Here is a 17,812-nt window from a genome sequence, read left to right on the forward strand (position 1 = left end):
TCATTTTCATAATATTTTCCTTCAAGGCATTACATGCCGTGAATTTCATTCCGGTGGTCCATAACCTTTCCCAGTCCTCAAACATGATGTTATACCCAATATCCTGAGCCCATTTTATCATGGCTGATTTGACTGTCTCATCCTGAGTGATTTTCTCTTCAACCTGCCCTCCATCCTCTTGCGGAAAACTCTTTGCCTGCCCTGCCCGTATCTCGTTTTTGCTTTTTAATTCCACACACGCACCCTTCGGACTTTGTGGCAATCGGGCGCGCGGGTGTGTTTCCTAAGAGAGTGAGGACCCCCGCCTCCTCCCCACCTGCTCCCTCGCCAGCCAGCCAGCCGCGCGCCCTAGCCGGAGAGCCCCGGCCGTCCCCGTCGCGCATTCGGCTGGATCTCCCTTCAGCAGGCCGTGCTCACAACTCGGCCCAGGGACCCCCAGCAGCGGATCTCCGGCCCAGCTGAAGAATCCAGCAACAAGCCCCCTCCTCCCCAATCGCTCCGCCGAAATATGCTCCAAAACCCCCCAGATAGGCCGCCAGCCGCCAAGTCTCGTGGCGCCCTGAGCGAGGGTCTCTCCCCAACATCGCCACCTTGAACTGCGTTCTCCCGGCTACCCGAGCGAACCAGCGGCAGGACCCCCCAATATTTTTTATAAGTCGGCGCCCCTGATAACTATAACTCGTGGTTCTGATGTCCCAACGCTCCCACGGGGCACATTTCATTCAGGCGGAGGAGGGGGTCGTTGGCTAACGGCCAACAGGCAGAAAGGACTGTCCAACAATGCGATTATCCACACACACACATCTGATCCATGGATTAACATCAAAATCCTTGCATTAAAGCTCACTCCTAAGGAACCAGTGGGTCATTAGGCTTTCAGATGCACTTTGAACAAAGAGATGTTCAAAGGGAAAGCTGCTTTTAATAACGCTGCTTTTGCAGGTACTATTGGTCTGGGTCTCATCCAGCATCTTTTCAGTACACCCAGTTAGGATTCAGCAGTCCAGTTGTACACTCTTGGGTATTCAGCATTAGCTTAAGGCGTGCAATAATCACATGCCCACTTTTGCAGCATCTTCATAGCATCCCAAGTCACTCTTGGAATGCTCTCTTTATCATACCCTGCAAGTGTTTACTTGTGTAACACATCCTACCATATCTTGCAGAGAAGCACTTCAGAGAGGGCCAAAACCCCCCACACTTGGTGCCATTTTCATCTACACATGCAGCAGAGTAAGTTGACCCAGAATAGTACCAATTCAGATGGCAGATGGGAGAATGACAGTGCTGAATGCTTTCCCATGTAGAACAGTCCCTGCAAATAAAAACCTAGCATATTTGGAAGAGGGATGCTAGCCTAACCATTACCTTCTATGCTGTTACTATTTTTTTTTTTTTTTTTTTTTTTTACATAAGTAAAAAGTGACCTTTCCCCATCTGGCATGGTGGTGTGCCTCGAGATTTTTTTCATGAAACAAGTGTGCCTTTGCCCAAAAAAGGTTGGGAAACACTGCTCTAGATAGTTTAAAGGGCCAGTGACACACGAGAGCAAAAAGACAGCACCTAGACTGGCAGATATGTATCTGGGTTGCACTGGGGTAGAACCTCTCTTTCAGAAGTTTAAAACATTTCCCCCCTTGGGCTCTTTTTAGATAAGCCATTGCAAAACTCAGAAAATGAACAAAGTTCTGTAACTCTGGAAGTACTGCTTATAAAGGTTTGCCACAAGAAACGAAAGGTAAGTTTAGGCATGGTTTAGCAATAGCAGGAGAAAGCAGCTTTTAACAGTCGAGTTTCCTAAAAATATATATAAACCATTTTCTTTATTAATGAGACTCTGCAAAGGCGTTTAAATATAATATAATACAACAGTCCACAGTTAAATTCAATACTGTTAAGATCTCCAAAATGCTGCTGCTATTATTATTATTATTTATTAATTATAGCCCACATTTTCCTTTGTGGGAAATCAATCATTTAAGTATTTCTACAAGTCATAAAGAAAAAAGTAATAATCATTTTCCAGTTTATTTTAATATATTGTCTGTATCCTCTGCTTTTAAACTTCCCCCAAAGAATATGGGATCACAGAATCTTGTGCTTTGTTGCTCTAATAAAATAATGAATTCAGTAAATGTTGAAAGAGATTACTTGCTGTCTTCTCTCTCACTTTAAGCAGATTCGTTAACTTCATCATATGTGTCATATCCTAGATTTGGACTACACAATAATCTATAGAAGAGGGAGTTTTACAATAACATGTTCATCATTTATAAACTGTTTCCCATCCCCCCAATGGGTCTTCGTTAAACCTCACAGGCATTTCATTTTCACTTTATCCAGATACCGAAAAGTATTAAATATGTTCTGTGTCTACAGGATGTTAGTTGTCCAGTAAGGCAAGTACCTACTGGTAAAAAGCAGGTGCCCTTGAATCCAGACCTCAACCAAATGAAACCAGGCAGCTTTCCATCGCTAGCAGTTTCCAGCAACGAATTTGAACCCAGTAACAGCCATATGGTGAAGTCTTACTCACTATTATTCAGAGTGACGCGTCCAGGAAGAAGAGAATTTAATGGGATGATAAATGGTGAAACTAATGAAAACATTGGTAAGCATGAAGTATATCCAGAACTTACTCATTTAATCGGGGGAAATCAGCTAGCTGCTTAAAAGAAAAATATTAAGCAGGCTTTGGAATGTGTGGGCGTTAATTGCTTTATACTTCCAATCCTATACTCAACAGTTTTTCTGGGTGAGTGGTTTTAAGATGAGACAAAGTGTTCCTGACAACCCTGGAGGTTGCAGATCCACTGCCTTGACTGTAGATGTGTCCATGGAAATTCCCCCACGTACTGCAGACAAGCTCTGCTGGTGAAGTGGGTGGCACAGAGGAAGAGCACATCTATGCCTATTCATTCCATGGATAAATACACCCATCAGGAACTGGTGTAAATAATTTCCCATTAAAAAATTAAGGATTGACATGGGAACTGTTTGGATGGCATAACAATTGCACCGCCACCACTACAACTGAAATGTGAGTGTAAGATTTCAAGAAACCTGCACTCCTTGCAAGAATACTAACTTTGAGGTTTCTATATTCATTTTTTCATGCTAGAATAGAACTTCCGTTTTTCGATGTCCTTGGAAGATTCTTAACTGAGCCTTATTCTCATAATGTAATATTTACCAGGGGTTGAACAAAGAACTTTGTCTGAAGTTTGAAACAATCTTTAAAATAAACCCTCATTGAATCTAATTCAGTGGCTCTTACTGAACAGCTATGCCAGAAAATTTGTGTATATGTATTCCTTACAAGTTCGCGGGTGGCGCTGTGGGTAAAAGCCTCAGTGCCTAGGGTTTGCCGATCGAAAGGTCGGCGGTTCGAATCCCCGCGGCGGGGTGCGCTCCCGTTGTTCGGTCCCAGCGCCTGCCAACCTAGCAGTTCGAAAGCACTCCCGGGTGCAAGTAGATAAATAGGGACCGCTTACTAGCGGGAAGGTAAACGGCGTTTCCGTGTGCGGCTCTGGCTTGCCAGAGCAGCGATGTCACGCTGGCCACGTGACCCGGAAGTGTCTCCGGACAGCGCTGGCCCCCGGCCTCTTGAGTGAGATGGGCGCACAACCCTAGAGTCTGTCAAGACTGGCCCGTACGGGCAGGGGTACCTTTACCTTTACTATTCCTTACAAGTATAATATTTAGTGTGCTTAAATGCAGATGTTAACGAGGAGCTTCCAGCTAGAAGAAAACGCAATTCTTCCAACCGTGAAGATGAGGAGAAGACTTTTGTAGCACAAATGACTGTATTTGATAAAAACAGGTAATAATTTTTAAAAAGAGACTTCTCCCAAGGCATGTATTGGATTTGCATTTTCTGCATGAATTTCATTTTAATCTTTGAAATGTCTTCTGTAAAATAAATCCTAGTTTTAGAGATTTATGTTTCCCAAAAAAACGGCTTTGATAAATTCTTTGTCATGGCTAGAGATGTGGAATTTTGAAGCAATGGGAGGAAATCAGAAATTTTGGGGGAAATTGAAAAAAATGCAAGATTTACTTTTAAACCACCTTTACAAGTCAACCATCAATTTAGAAGCATAAAATGTATTGTGTATGAATTGGTTAGCCATAAAATTGTCATGTTTGGTATATTAAAAACACAATTCATTCAAACAAATGAGCAAATTCCCTTTTTTAATTTTTTGCTACAAATGAGCTACTTTGAGAAGCCACCACATTTTTTGTTTGCACCAGTTTATGAGGAACAAGCAAAAAATAAATAAAAGAAACCACTGGCATTATAGTAAAACAAAGAAGAATATTAAGTATTCCAGAAACTGTTTCCTCCAGTACATAACAGTCTTCCTCTCGCATAGTTTTTAGAAATTATTTAGGGGGAATAAATATATTGTTCTGAACATTTTATTCCTCTCCCCAGTTTTTCTGTCTCCCCACACCCCCAGCCTTCACATTTTTAGTAGTGGCATAGTAAAAAGAATTGCCTAAAACATGCCTACTGCCCCACCTCTATTTAAAATGTAAGCTGCTCATGTGTACATAAGAGTATCAAAATAGTGTCAATAAATAAACCCCACACATTTCTGACTTCTGTGTTTGTTTTAAAACATGTGACTGCTGGGGTCCTGATCTGGTGGAATGCTTAAATTATTATGGAAAAGGGTAGAGCTTTCATCCTTCAAGTGGGCTGTGCTATTGTGATTCCAGGGGTCTGCAACCTTTAAGACAAAAAAAGCCACTTGGACCAGTTTCCGAAGAAAAAAAAACTGGGAGCCGCAAAACTCGTCATTATAAAAATAACTTTTTGTCACTTTTTTATTATTTCTTTGTTTGACCCCTCAAAATTACTCCTCCTCATAGAAATAAACGTTAAATTAACAAGTTACCTTTTTGTGTGTGTGTGTGTTCTTCACTCCCCTTCAAAACAGTGACCAGCGTACATGCCCCCTTTCAATGCAGTGACCAGCGTACATGTCCCTTACAATGTGGCGGGCGGGCGGGAAGGTGATGTCGGGACGGTGCGTGACTAATGCACGCACCGGCCCCATGCGACGTCACAGCCAGTACAGCGCCCGCCACGGTGGGTAGTGTCGGGGCGCACAATGCGCCTCCTCCCCTCGCTAGTATCTGCCCCGGAGCCGCGGCAAAGGTGTAAAAGAGCCACATGCGGCTCCAGAGCCGCGGGTTGCAGACCCCTGCTCTAGGATACTGAATTTATACATTTTTCACATGCAAACAAAAGTTACAAACTTGCAGCTTTAAGTTCTTGGTTAAACTATAAGTAGCTGCCTTTCACTGTCTTTGTACTCTCCTTTCATGGATTATATTGGAACTTGATGTCTAGAATTCATGTGCCATCATCATAGTTTTTAAGGGCTTCCTGTGGTGGGTTTAACTAGGTATTTGCTACTTAAGTAATAAATTCCATTGGAGTGCAGCTGCTGTTCTAATGAAACTATACACCTTATTGTCATGCTGCTAATTTTCCGGGGGGGGGTGTGGAATAAATAGATTTAGGAATATTTGTGTTCGGTTGTCATGTACGTTGGACTGTTTAGAGAACTGGCTGGGATTCGCAGAAGCCCTTGCTCAGGTGTTCTTTGGGGCAGGTATGTGACATGGAACTGCAATAGGAAGGGGAACGCCCTAGTGTGCGTGCAGCCCAGCCATGATGTGGATGGTGGATTCATGCAAATTAACATGACTTGTTATTGAATACCAGCTAATGAAATTAATTTCTCTTTACATATATTTTGCGCAACAGACGACTGCAGCTTCTTGATGGGGAATATGAAGTAGCCATGCAAGAAATGGAAGAGTGTCCAGTCAGCAAGAAAAGAGCAACATGGGAGACAATACTGGATGGGAAGGTTTGTGCCATTGGCATTTGCCAAAAAGTCTTCTTGAAAAGTGTATATAAAGAGAGGAGCTTCAAACACTTAAGGACCTTGAAAATAGTGATGCTTCTTGAAAGCTGTAGGACCGAAGCCTTGAAGCGAAATAGACTATTTAATTAACAAAATTTATTTACAGCGGTACCTTGGTTTACAACCATAATCCGTTGCGGAGGTCCGTTTGTAAACCAAAACAGGTTGTAACCTAAGGCGTGCTTTCGCCAATGGGGCTTCCCCAAAAAAATTTGTTCGTAAGAAAATGGGTTGTAATCCAAAAAAAGATTGCAAACACACACTTCCGGTTTTGATGTGTTAGTAATCCAAACCAAGTATGCAAACCAAGACATATGCAAACCAAGGTACCACTGTACTGCTTAATTGTAATAAAACCTCAAAGCTGTTTACAAAAAACAAACACTCCACAAGTCATTAAATTTATCAGTAAAAACAGTTAAAAACTGGTACTTTAAAAATAAACATGAAATCAACAGTAAGCTAAAAACAGATTAAATGCATAAAACATCTGTACATCTGGATACGCTTGCTGTTTTTTGCAAGCGCCGAAAAGGTGCCTGATGTCAGTAGCTGGCGGTGGCATCTGTAACGGTCCCAATTTGAAGCTCCTTTGAAAATCTCTCAAAGCAATATATTTTTGTTTCAGAGGTTACCTCCATTTGAAACATTTTCTCAGGGACCCACACTTCAGTTTACCCTACGATGGTCAGGAGAGGCAAATGACAAACCGACAACTCCTACTGCGAAGCCGCTTTCAACACGGAATTCGGAGAGCTTCCCTCAAGAAAACAAGCCCAGCTCTGTGAAACCTACACAGACTATAGGTAAGGAAGTGTTGACATACAGATAGTGCTGCTTGCATACATTGGATTTTGTTTCCTTTCGTTGCCTAGTTCTGAAAACTGTTCTAATGTGTTTCATGCGTACGCTTCAATTGAGATTCCTGCATTCCAGGGGGTTCGACCAGATGATCCTTGGGAGTCGATTCCAACTCTACAATTTTGTGATTCTATTACTAGTCTAGGGACGCGGGTGGCGCTGTGGGTTAAACCACAGAGCCTAGGACTTGCCAATCAGAAGGTCAGCGGTTCAAATCCCCGCGCCGGGGTGAGCTCCCATTGCTTGGTCCCTGCTCCTGCCAACCTAGCAGTTCGAAAGCACCCCAGTGCAAGTAGATAAATAGGTACCACTCCAGCGGGAAGGTAAACGGTGTTTCCGTGCGCTGCTCTGGTTCGCTAGAAGTGGCTTAGTCATGCTGGCCACATGACCCAGAAGCTGTACGCCGGCTCCCTCAGCCAATAAAGCGAGATGAATGCCGCAACCCCAGAGTTGGCCACGACTGGACCTAATGGTCAGGGGTCCCTTTACCTTTATTACTAGTCTAGAATCAAGAGAAATATATATGTTTATGGGGATTTGTCTAAAGTTGGGTAGGATTAACGTGTACAATGCTTAAATGTCTTTATCTGGTGGAAATCTCTGTTTGGAAATCTGTGGGAATTTGATCCTGTTGTGTCAGAGCTCAGGATGTGCTTGTTTGCTTCCTAGCTGGCTGCCTGAGAGAGAGTCTGTCAGTCGGGTGCTGGTCCAACTGCACTGTTTTGGATTTGTTCCTGAACCCAATTCAGTATGACCATGTTGACCTTTAAAGCCCTTAACGTTTGCATCCTGCATACCTTTGGGAACACCTGCTTCTATACTTGCCTCATCACACTGTGAGATCAGCAACTGAAATTCTGCATGTACTCCATCCCTTTCGTTGCTGTGATCTGTAAGAGTTTTCTTTTCCCTATCATGGTACCCTCTTAGGAATTTCTATGCGTAGGGAACTCCAGTCGGTCCCTTCTTTATATAACGCCTCTGCTCACTATTGCAGTTTCCTTATTTTCTAGTCTGTTTTCTGCTGCCAACTGTGACTTCAAGTTATGTTGTTTTAAGTCTATTGTGTTAATAGCTTTTTTCCTGCTTACATTTATATTTCCATGCTGTTTTTTAATGTTTACATGAGTTGGATATGTTCAGTATGGAATAGATAAAAAGTTGTTGGTGAATGCTCTTGTTACCTGTTTTTATGAAGCTTATAAACACACAGTATATCTTGGGTGGGGTTGGGGAGGAGAACCTGAGAAGGAAGAGGGGAATTTCCAAAAGTCAGACGGAAGCAGCTCCCTCCATCCATAAGCGGAGTGCCACTCCCTAATGAGCCCCACACTTAAATCTGCAGCTTGTTTGGGGTTGCTTATATTTCTATTTAGGTTGATTAATTTTGTAAGAGTTTCCATTTTCATCTTTAGCAGTTCATATGTGATAAAAGAAACGAAGATTTCTGATAAATACAAAAGATGTGTAGGGTGAATTGGGCTTATTTTGGTTTGCGGAATATGGTTTTGTGAATTTCCCCTCAATGCTCACCCTCTGCTCTTGGTGATAAAACTGGGATATTCTGGATGCTAGCGTGTTTTGGAATGCAGGTGTCTGTATTGTGTGGAAAACAGTTATTCACAAAGTGTTTATTTACTTAAATTGGTCAGATATATCTTGATGAACACAATCCTATTTTTAGCAGGAGAATACTCTTGATAGGTAAGGGTGGCGCTGTGGGTAAAACCTCAGCGCCTAGGACTTGCCGATTGCATGGTCGGCGGTTCGAATCCCTGCGGCTGGGTGCGCTCCCGTTGCTCGGTCCCAGCGCCTGCCAACCTAGCAGTTCGAAAGCACCCCCGGGTGCAAGTAGATAAATAGGGACTGCTTACTAGTGGGAAGGTAAACGGCGTTTCCGTGTGCTGCTCTGGTGCCGGTTCGCCAGAGCAGCTTCGTCACGCTGGCCACGTGACCTGGAAGTGTCTGCGGACAGCGCTGGCCCCCGGCCTCTAGAGTGAGATGAGCGCACAACCCTAGAGTCTGGCAAGACTGGCCCGTACGGGCAGGGGTACCTTTACCTTTACCTTACTCTTGATAGGTACAGCTTTTTAAAACATTGAAGCTTTGTTCCCTTTGGTTTCAAACATTCTCTTGACACTCTTTTCCCCTCTTTGCAGCCTGTTAAAACCTGCTGTAAAGACTTCTTGTAATGAATCAGGAGTCGAGATTCAAACCGTAAAAATCTTAATATTTTAAGTGTTTCAGTAGTTTCAAGGAATGCTGGGAAAGTATTCTTAGAACTGGTTTGATTCAGATTCTTTTGAATCTTAGGGAAGGCTGAAATTGAATTCATTTTCAGTTATTTTTTCCAGGAGATAATACAAATGTAGAGCATTAATGTTGCCATGCATTTGAAGTACAGTGGTACCTCTGGTTAAGAACTTAATTCGTTCCGGAGGTCCGTTCTTAACCTGAAACTGTTCTTAACCTGAAGCACCACTTTAGCTAATGGGGCCTGCCGCTGCGCCGCCACTGGGCAATTTCTGTTGTCATCCTGAAGCAAAGTTCTTAACCTGAGGTACTATTTTTGGGTTAGCGGCATCTGTAACCTGAAGCGTCTGTAACCTGAGGTACCACTACAAAAACCAACTGAAAGTGGTTTTAAAAATGATGCAATATGAACATCTAAGCTTGTCAAAACAAAAGGGCCTTCTGGCGGTTCCCTCACTGCGAGAAGTGAGGTTACAGGGAACCAGGCAGAGAGCCTTCTAGGTATAGTGGCACCTGCCCTGTGAAACACCCTCCCACCAGATGTCAAAGAGAAAAATAACTACCAGACTTTTAGAAGACATCTGAAGGCAGCCCTGTTTAGGGAAGCTTTTAATGTTTAACAGACCATTGTATTTTAATATTTTGTTGGAAGCCGCCCAGAGTGGCTGGGGAAACCCAGCCAGATAAGCGGGGTATAAATAATAAATTATTATTATTTATTATTATTATTATTATTATGCTTGTTGTATCTCAACAGAAATGCTGTTCCATAGAATGGGGGCTGCCAGTTGTTAAAATAACTGGGGCAGTCGACACACACTCTGACAATTATAACAATTAGAAATGACATTAAACATCAGTGCAGGCAACCTCTCCGAACCATTGAGTCCTCCCACCTCATGCAAACAAGCACATTGTTCTTACAGATTTTAACTGTTAGCAAATTCCAGTGAAGAGAAACCCTAGCTGATATTAAGCAGAATCAGGCTAACAGAAGGCAAGCAAGCATCTCAGTAATGGTTAAAAGATCATGACCTGCATGATAGAAGTGTATGTCAAAATAACAAGAAAACGTGGTTGCTGAGGTTTTTTCGTTCTGCCAGATGAAATTTTGCATACAGTGGTGCCTCGCAAGACGAAATTAATTCGTTCCGCGAGTTTTGTCGTCTTGCGATTTTTTTTCCGTCTTGCGAAGCACGGTGTCGGGAAAGTTTTGGAAAAGCTTCAAAAATCACCAAAGTCTTTAAAAACCTCAAAAAAGGCTACCACACCGCGTTCTATGAGTTGCTCCTCGAAGTCAAGTCGCAACTGTATTAACGGTGTTAAGAAAAAGGAAACAAACTTGCAAGAAGCAAGCACATAGGGAAAATCGTCTTGCGAAGCAGCTCAAAAAACAAAAAACCCTTTCGTCTAGTTCACCTTTCACCAAGGTACAGAATGTGAAACATCCTATTTTTGAGCTCTCCAAAGGTGGTAAGCACATCACATGGTGGGTTATGCTGCCCTCTAGTGCCATAAGACTGGAATCACATGGTTAGCTACTTACTTTCCTTCTCCTCTTGACCAGTCCTTTCCCTGTCTTGACTAAGGTTGCCAGACGTCCCCATTTCCTGGGGACAGTCCCCAGTTTTACAAATCAGTCCTATATACAATCCTATCATTCCTACTGAAGTTAAAAAGTGTCCCTTGATTCATTGAAAAAAACCTGGTAACCTTAGTCTTGACCCAGAGCAGGGGTGTGTGTGTGTGTGTGTGTGTGTAAGTAAGTAAGTAAGTAAGTAAGTAAGTAAGTAAGTAAGTAAGTAATGGGCAAAGAGCTCTGTTTTCTGTCGTCTCACAAGAGGACAGTATAACCACCCATGTCACCTTTTAGGTGAGAACCATTCTTAGTGTCATGGTATTGGATATATTGAATGAATGAGTGAATTGATTTATTTCAGTCACTGGCCAGAATGAATTGGATTTATTGGTTCTTATATCTGCAAAGAATCAATGTGTGGATCTTGAAGACCTTTATTGCTGTCTTTAGCTGTACGACTCTTAAGCCAGCGCCAAATTTAGGGCAGTGCAAGCAGTTCCCTCACACAAGGTGCCAAAGCAAGGGGGTTCAAATTAATAATATTGAGAATATCCATTAAAAAGCAACTGTACTGCTTCCAGTTCCTTTCATCAGCATGTAGCAGTGGCACAGGTGCAGGTAAGATTTAGATGCAGAGCAGTTTTCACTCCAAAAAAGATTGGTGGGAAAAGTGAAATTGATGTGAGAATTTTAGTGGTGGCAGTATTATAATGTATGAAGCATCGTTTGCCTTGTATTTCTGACGGTGGAAATACTTTTTTCTTCTTATCAAAAGGTTCTTGAAAATCATGGTATGCTGCCATGCTGGTGGGTCAAAAGGAGTGGTCTACCATGAGGAATTATAATAAAGGTGTTTTTTTGTTCAGCCAATTGTTAAAAAGTTCATACACTGTCTAGGTTCTTGTGTGATTTAGTAGATGGTGTGTTAGACATGACTGCTCAGCCATGAAGGTTGTGGATAGCTTTAGGCGAGCGTTTAAAATCATAGAATGGGATAATGAGCTTCATGGAAGGAAGGGCTGATACAAATGTAGTATAGGCTTGGAGTCTGTGTTTGTTGGCAAGATTAAAATTATTATTCTCCAAGAACAAATCTATGTAGTATGTCAAGTAGGGGTGATTGCATACATGCTTGTCTAATACAAAGGTATATAAGTGGAATTATTATTTTAATACATTCATTCATTTATTCATTCATTTATTTATTTCCGGCTATATTTTTTTATAAATGCATTCCAATTATCAGTGTATTTGTCCATACACAGTCTATGCCTGCATTCGAAATGTCAGTATATTTGTCCATACACGGTCTATGTTTATCAGCAATCCATTCATATGTTACAAGAGGTTCTTTTTGTTTTCTTTTTCTTTTGTACTTTTTATGCACTAAAAAGTGGAAGTTTTTTTTTTTAAAAAAGGAAGAGAGGTTGAAGCTAGTGCTAAAAGCATGCTATGCTCTCCTACTTGTTGTCTTAATTAGGAGCCCTGTCTTGTGTTCTGAAATGTGTGTAACTATTCAATGAGACCACTCAATTCCCTTTTGCTAATCAGCTACTTATAACAAAATGGGGGCACTTTGCGTACAAAACATTGAGTCCTGTAGAGGTTTGTTTTGAACAGTAATACAGTTAGTGACATCCGTGTTCTTTTGCAGCTGTAAAAGAATCTTTGCCGCCAGACCTGCAGGCAAGAAAAGAAAGGGATGTTTCAAATGAGCCTCGACAGAAACTGAGAATATTTTATCAGGTATTGAAAAATCTAATATTTGAGACGGTGCGTGATTAGACTTGACCATTAGCAAGCACTGCTTCCCATCTGAATAGCAGAAAAAGAGGAGACAACTTTATACTAATAACATGCTCTTGTTTTTGCCAGTTCCTGTATAACAACAATACAAGGCAGCAGACTGAAGCTAGAGATGACTTGCATTGCCCCTGGTGCACACTGAACTGCCGTAAACTTTACAGCTTACTCAAACATCTCAAGCTTTGTCACAGCCGGTTTATTTTCAATTACGTGGTAAGTATTTTTCCTTGTATCTCTGTAACACCTCTGGTGCGGAGGGAATCCAGTTGCTGCTCCTATGCTCACACAAGGACTCTTGATCCACTAACGAGACGAAGGGAGAGGATCTGCTGATTTCCCCCCTGGCACCCTTGAAGATCAGCTCTAGAGGGTTGGGGGAATCCTCCATAATACAGTTGTACCTCCGCTTACGTATGCCTCTGGATGCATAAACTTCGGGATGCGAACGTGGCAAACCTGGAAGTATTTTTCCGGGTTTCGCCGCATGCGCAGAAGTGCTAAACCGCGCCGCGTGCATGCGAAGAAGCGGTCCTCTGGTTGCGAGTTCCTCGGGGTGTGGCCGGACCTCCAGAATGGATCCCATTCGCAACCGGAGGTACCATTGTAGGGTAGAATGAGGCATTGGGGGGTGCAGGGGAAATGGAATTTGGGGAAATAGCCTCCCCACTAGTTGCATTGGCAGGTGTTTTCACTGGGTCAAAAGCCCTTCTGCGAGCACAAGGGCAGCGGTTGATATTATTACCTTGGCAGAGGACTGCTCTTGGTATGATACCGAGTCAGAAGGTCAAGTGAAACAACTTTGATACTTTCAAGGCAGAGTGACAAAAGTGCAGCTACAATAACTTTCATAACTAACCTGCCCGAAAGCAAACTAAGAGTGGTTGAGACTTGGTTTCTAATCATTGTGTGATAGAACTGGAAGAGGTTATAAATTCGGTTAACGCTGCTGTTTCGGTGTTCAGGGGCTTTAGCCAGATTAAGAGATGTGTCAAGAAAAGCAGAGTTTTCACGTCGCGGAAGGAATGTGTGGTTGCAATTAACACTTACGATGCTAAATATTTATTTATTACAGTATCATCCCAAAGGTGCTAGGATAGATGTTTCCATCAATGAGTGTTATGATGGCTCATATGCAGGAAATCCTCAGGATATTCATCGCCAGCCTGGGTTTGCATTCAGTCGTAATGGGCCAGTCAAGCGAACACCAATTACGCACATTCTTGTATGCAGGTTGGTAGGAAATCGTGTTCTGCAGATATCTGCAACTGTTTGCATTCCCTGTCTGTAAGATCTTATTCATCTGTTTATCTGTTTATATCTCTCTATTAAAACGTTTCTGTACTGCCTGCTACTGAAAATCTTAAAGCGAGTTACAACAATTTTATTACTGTATGTTCTCGATCTCCATGTTGTCTTCCCACTTCCACAGTGGAAATTAAAAATTGCCCTCCTCTTTGTAGGACATGCATATTATAGTGGTGCACAATAGCACATTCCATTTAACTTCATTGGTATATGTGCTGCTTGTTAAATAAAGCCAGTGGTGGGGATTGATCAAAGTAGAGTACATAAATTAAATTCAGCGACAAACCTAAACATAACTTTAATTTAGGACTGTCAACTGAGGAACTTTTCTTATGCCTGCCTTTTGAAACATTTGGACATTAACCATGGCCGCTGTGCTTCTCTCCAGTCCTGCTGCTGCCATGCTAAGCCATGGTTTGGTTTAGCATTATGTCTCAATCTGAGTTCATTGTTTGGCTCCCCAAACAAATGTAACGCTAAGCCCAAACCATGGCTTAGCTCACAGGAGTACAGCAGGAGCAGCGTAAGAGCACAATGACTGCCGTTTTCTCACCGCATTAGCATTCTTGCTGCTTCATACTAAGCCATAGTTTGATTCAGTTTTACATGTGTCCATAGCCACTGTGACAAATGAAAGCGTGGAAGCCTGCTTTGACACACTGAAGAAATTCCATTAATAAGCATTACCCCCCAGTGAAAGTAAAGGCCATCCTTAATACTTTGCTATTCCTGCAATGCCACAGCCTCAAAAAATGAAATAGTCTGCTCTTCTTTCATAGCTCTGCTGATTCCAATTGGTCTCCTCTGATCACTTGGTTCTTCTACCAAGCAAAACCTATTAAAACGCGCAGGCCTAACAAAAATTGGTTTAATTTATAGCATCCAATCTAAATCTTCCTATTTTCTAGTAACTTTGGCCGCAGTCCTAACCCCACTTGTGTGTAAGCCCCAATGGATTCAGTAGCATATACAAGGCTAGGATTGTGCTGTTACTAATGTTGCTGCAGTGATCCGAATGTTACTCCCATAGCTATAGAAGTCAGAAAATTAAACAAAGCTCTTTATTCTTACTCTGCGGTATCCAGCTAGTTTGGTTGCTAGGACATTGTGATACCACTTATCAGAGCTTGATTTTTAGTCAGGCTCAGATAATTCGTTAGTGACATACTATGCAGAGGCAGAAACCTGTCAAAACAGACTATTTTGGGTTCTCGAAATAGTTGGAAATGTGCAGCAATGACACTCCATATTGCTTAGCCATTGTATATATTTCCACTTCCCCCCACAAATGCAGCAAAGTGTCTTGTGGCACCTTAAAGGTTACCCATATAAAACTTTTGGTTGTTTTTTCTGCAAGAAACTAACATGGCTACCCCTCTGGCCTTCTTTTCGTGGATGTGGTTAAGGTCTTGGTAAATTGCAGGCGGGGCATCAACTCTAGAATCATAGAATAGCCCTGATCCGACTGAAAAGTGAGCTTTGTAGGTATCATCTGTTCTATGCGTTGCAGATATATGGCTGCCAGGCTTTTAGGTACCTGCTACAAACCATACATGCTGTTTTTTTCCTCTTCTACATGCATCTTTTTTTTTCAGACCAAAGCGTACAAAAGCTAGCATGTCCGAATTCCTTGAATCTGAAGATGGAGAAGTGGAACAGCAAAGAACATACAGCAGTGGACACAATCGGTTATACTTCCACAGTGATACATGCTTACCTCTCCGTCCACAAGAAATGGAAGTTGACAGTGAAGATGAAAAGGACCCTGAGTGGCTAAGGGAGAAAACTATCACGGTAACTTTGTCCAACAGCAGATAGGGGTTTTTTTGCTGAGCGATATTCCTGCTTTCCATGGGACAAACCTACATACTGTGTTTCCCACTTTGCATTCTTGGAAAAGGCACATTGCGATACTATATCTTAATCCAAGCTTCTTCAACCTCGCCCCCCCCCCCCAGATGATTTGAGACTACAATTCCCAGCATCCCTGACCACTGGTCCTGCTAGCTAGGGATCATGGGAGTTGTAGGCCAAAAGCATCTGGAGGGCCGAGGTTGAGGAAGCCATCTATTAACACAATTAGTTTTTATGGGGTGGTGAAATATTGGATATGGGCAATAGATGAGCTTGGCGATAAAACGGGACCAAATTGATGGTTGTGACTAGCTTGCTTACTTTGCCAAACCTTTATTAAACATTACAAGTATTGGCCATCATAAATATCCATGTGTAAAATTTTAACATGAATACAAATTAAAAGCCATGTAAAATATATAACAATGAGGGATTTCTTCCTGCTAAATAGAAGGTTGTGACTGTCAGAGGCAGTTACGATTTCATGCACACACATTTTTGTGCTGAAAACATTTTGGAATTGCTGGATACTGAATGTCTGCTAGAAGCTATCGTAGCAGAATATTACGACTTGGACAATACTAGACTATTCAGTAATGGCCTAGGACTAGTTTGGCAAGGAAGATTTAAGAGTGACCTCTAACGTCACATGAGCAGGCTTTGATTTCCTCTCCTCGCCCTTGCAACTCCCACACACCCCTCCCCAAATCTGTATTGGTGTGACCCCCAACTCTCCAGAGCAGGGTTATTTGGGAGTGCTGTAGGAAAAGGAATTCCACCTGCTTTGTCCATTCTGTTGGCAGACTGACATTCTTGGATGCTGCACAAATAATCGTAATACAAAACATTGCAGACTGTTTAGGAAACTGAAGTTAGGCAGGGCAATCCTCATTTGTCACAACCCATTTTAGGCTCATGAAAGAACCTGTTCTTTTTATTATTACTGCTATAATTTCAGCTTTAGAAACAAAATGCTCATAAGAATCACAAAATCTGAAAATACATTTCTTCAGATAACAAATTAATATTTAAACCTATACATTGATCATTTAAATACAACAATTATTTTAAATCTATATATATTCCATATCTATAAACACCTGCTTAGAACTCCATTAATTCGATCTAATTTCCACTTAAAATTAGATTACTTTTACATATATATTTTTTGAAGTTTCAAAATAATTCGTTTTACAGACTTCTTTTTTATTCTCTGTTATTTAATCCAGCAGGTTAACTTTGCCAACTTGATTATTTTTCACATTTAAACTTCTAATCATTTTTGGACTTCTTCCTTTTTTCAATTAGTATTTTGTCTGCCCCCAATAAAAAACCCACAAAATCTAGTTCTTCTGTTTCTTCCAAAAATCCTAATAAAGTTATTAAAATAAAATTATTTAAAAGGGCTGAAGAAATATTTACCTCCATTACAGCCTTAATTTTCCTTACAGTTCACCTCCATAATGTTGGTATCGCAGGACCACACCACCAAATAATGTAACATCCCTCCTTTTTGACAGCATTCAGCTTTCTGTTCCTGTTTCATCCTTTTGATTTGACATGAAGTGATATCTAACAATTATTTTAAATGAAACCTCCAATTCAAATAATGTGTCAACTGAAGTGAAAGAGCCTTTGCATCAACCTACTAAAGGGATTTAATAGACTTTCCCTTCTCATTTCTCTCAGCCATTGCGCAAAACCCCCCAAATATTCTCTGTTAGCGTAAACACTTCGATGCGAGCACAAGGCCTGTTCCCTATACAGTGGCACCTCGGGTTACGTACTTAATTCGTTCCGGAGGTCTGTTCTTAACCTGAAGCTGTTCTTAACCTGAAGCACCACTTTAGCTAATGGGGCCTCCTGCTGCCGCCGCATCGCCAGAGCACGATTTCTGTTCTTATCCTGAAGCCAAGTTCTTAACCTGAAGCACTATTTCTGGGTTAGCAGAGTCTGTAACCTGAAGCATATGTAACCCGAGGTACCACTGTATTCCCCCTTCCCCTCCCAAAATATATTAACTTATCTCTTCGCTTTCTTCCAAAAGTAACTTCAGGGACATTTGTAGCAAAACTGTGTGCCTTTTCCCAGCTCTTGCTGCTTAGTTCTGGCTGGGTGGAATTGTACTGACTATGCAGAGCAATTATGACAATAATAAGCAGGTGATGGGGATAACAAGCCAAGCAATGCCTGACTTAATTAGATG

At 41.8% G+C, this 17,812-nt stretch overlaps 1 protein-coding gene and 1 long non-coding RNA gene across 4 annotated transcripts in view; both read left to right on the forward strand.

The window, feature by feature from the left end:
* The window catches only part of SUZ12 (SUZ12 polycomb repressive complex 2 subunit), a 33,580-nt gene that overhangs the window by 14,470 nt on the left and 1,298 nt on the right, over positions 1–17,812 (forward strand). For 2 of the 3 annotated variants that reach the window (XM_028711492.2, XM_077923969.1), the window contains 9 exons: positions 1,653–1,738; positions 2,380–2,611; positions 3,721–3,823; positions 5,786–5,891; positions 6,577–6,754; positions 12,296–12,387; positions 12,517–12,660; positions 13,520–13,677; positions 15,348–15,546. In XM_028711492.2, coding sequence (XP_028567325.2) covers positions 1,653–1,738; positions 2,380–2,611; positions 3,721–3,823; positions 5,786–5,891; positions 6,577–6,754; positions 12,296–12,387; positions 12,517–12,660; positions 13,520–13,677; positions 15,348–15,546 — 1,298 coding nt within the window. The remainder of the gene's footprint in view (positions 1–1,652; positions 1,739–2,379; positions 2,612–3,720; positions 3,824–5,785; positions 5,892–6,576; positions 6,755–12,295; positions 12,388–12,516; positions 12,661–13,519; positions 13,678–15,347; positions 15,547–17,812) is intronic. The other variant, XM_028711502.2, reaches the window with a different exon arrangement.
* On the forward strand, positions 6,761–10,816 carry LOC144326896 (uncharacterized). The gene is made up of 2 exons (XR_013391781.1): positions 6,761–8,513; positions 8,890–10,816. It is a non-coding gene; the product is annotated as an uncharacterized LOC144326896 (long non-coding RNA).

Source organism: Podarcis muralis, chromosome 2, assembly GCF_964188315.1.
Source record: "Podarcis muralis chromosome 2, rPodMur119.hap1.1, whole genome shotgun sequence".
NCBI classification, from domain to species: Eukaryota; Metazoa; Chordata; class Lepidosauria; order Squamata; family Lacertidae; genus Podarcis; species Podarcis muralis.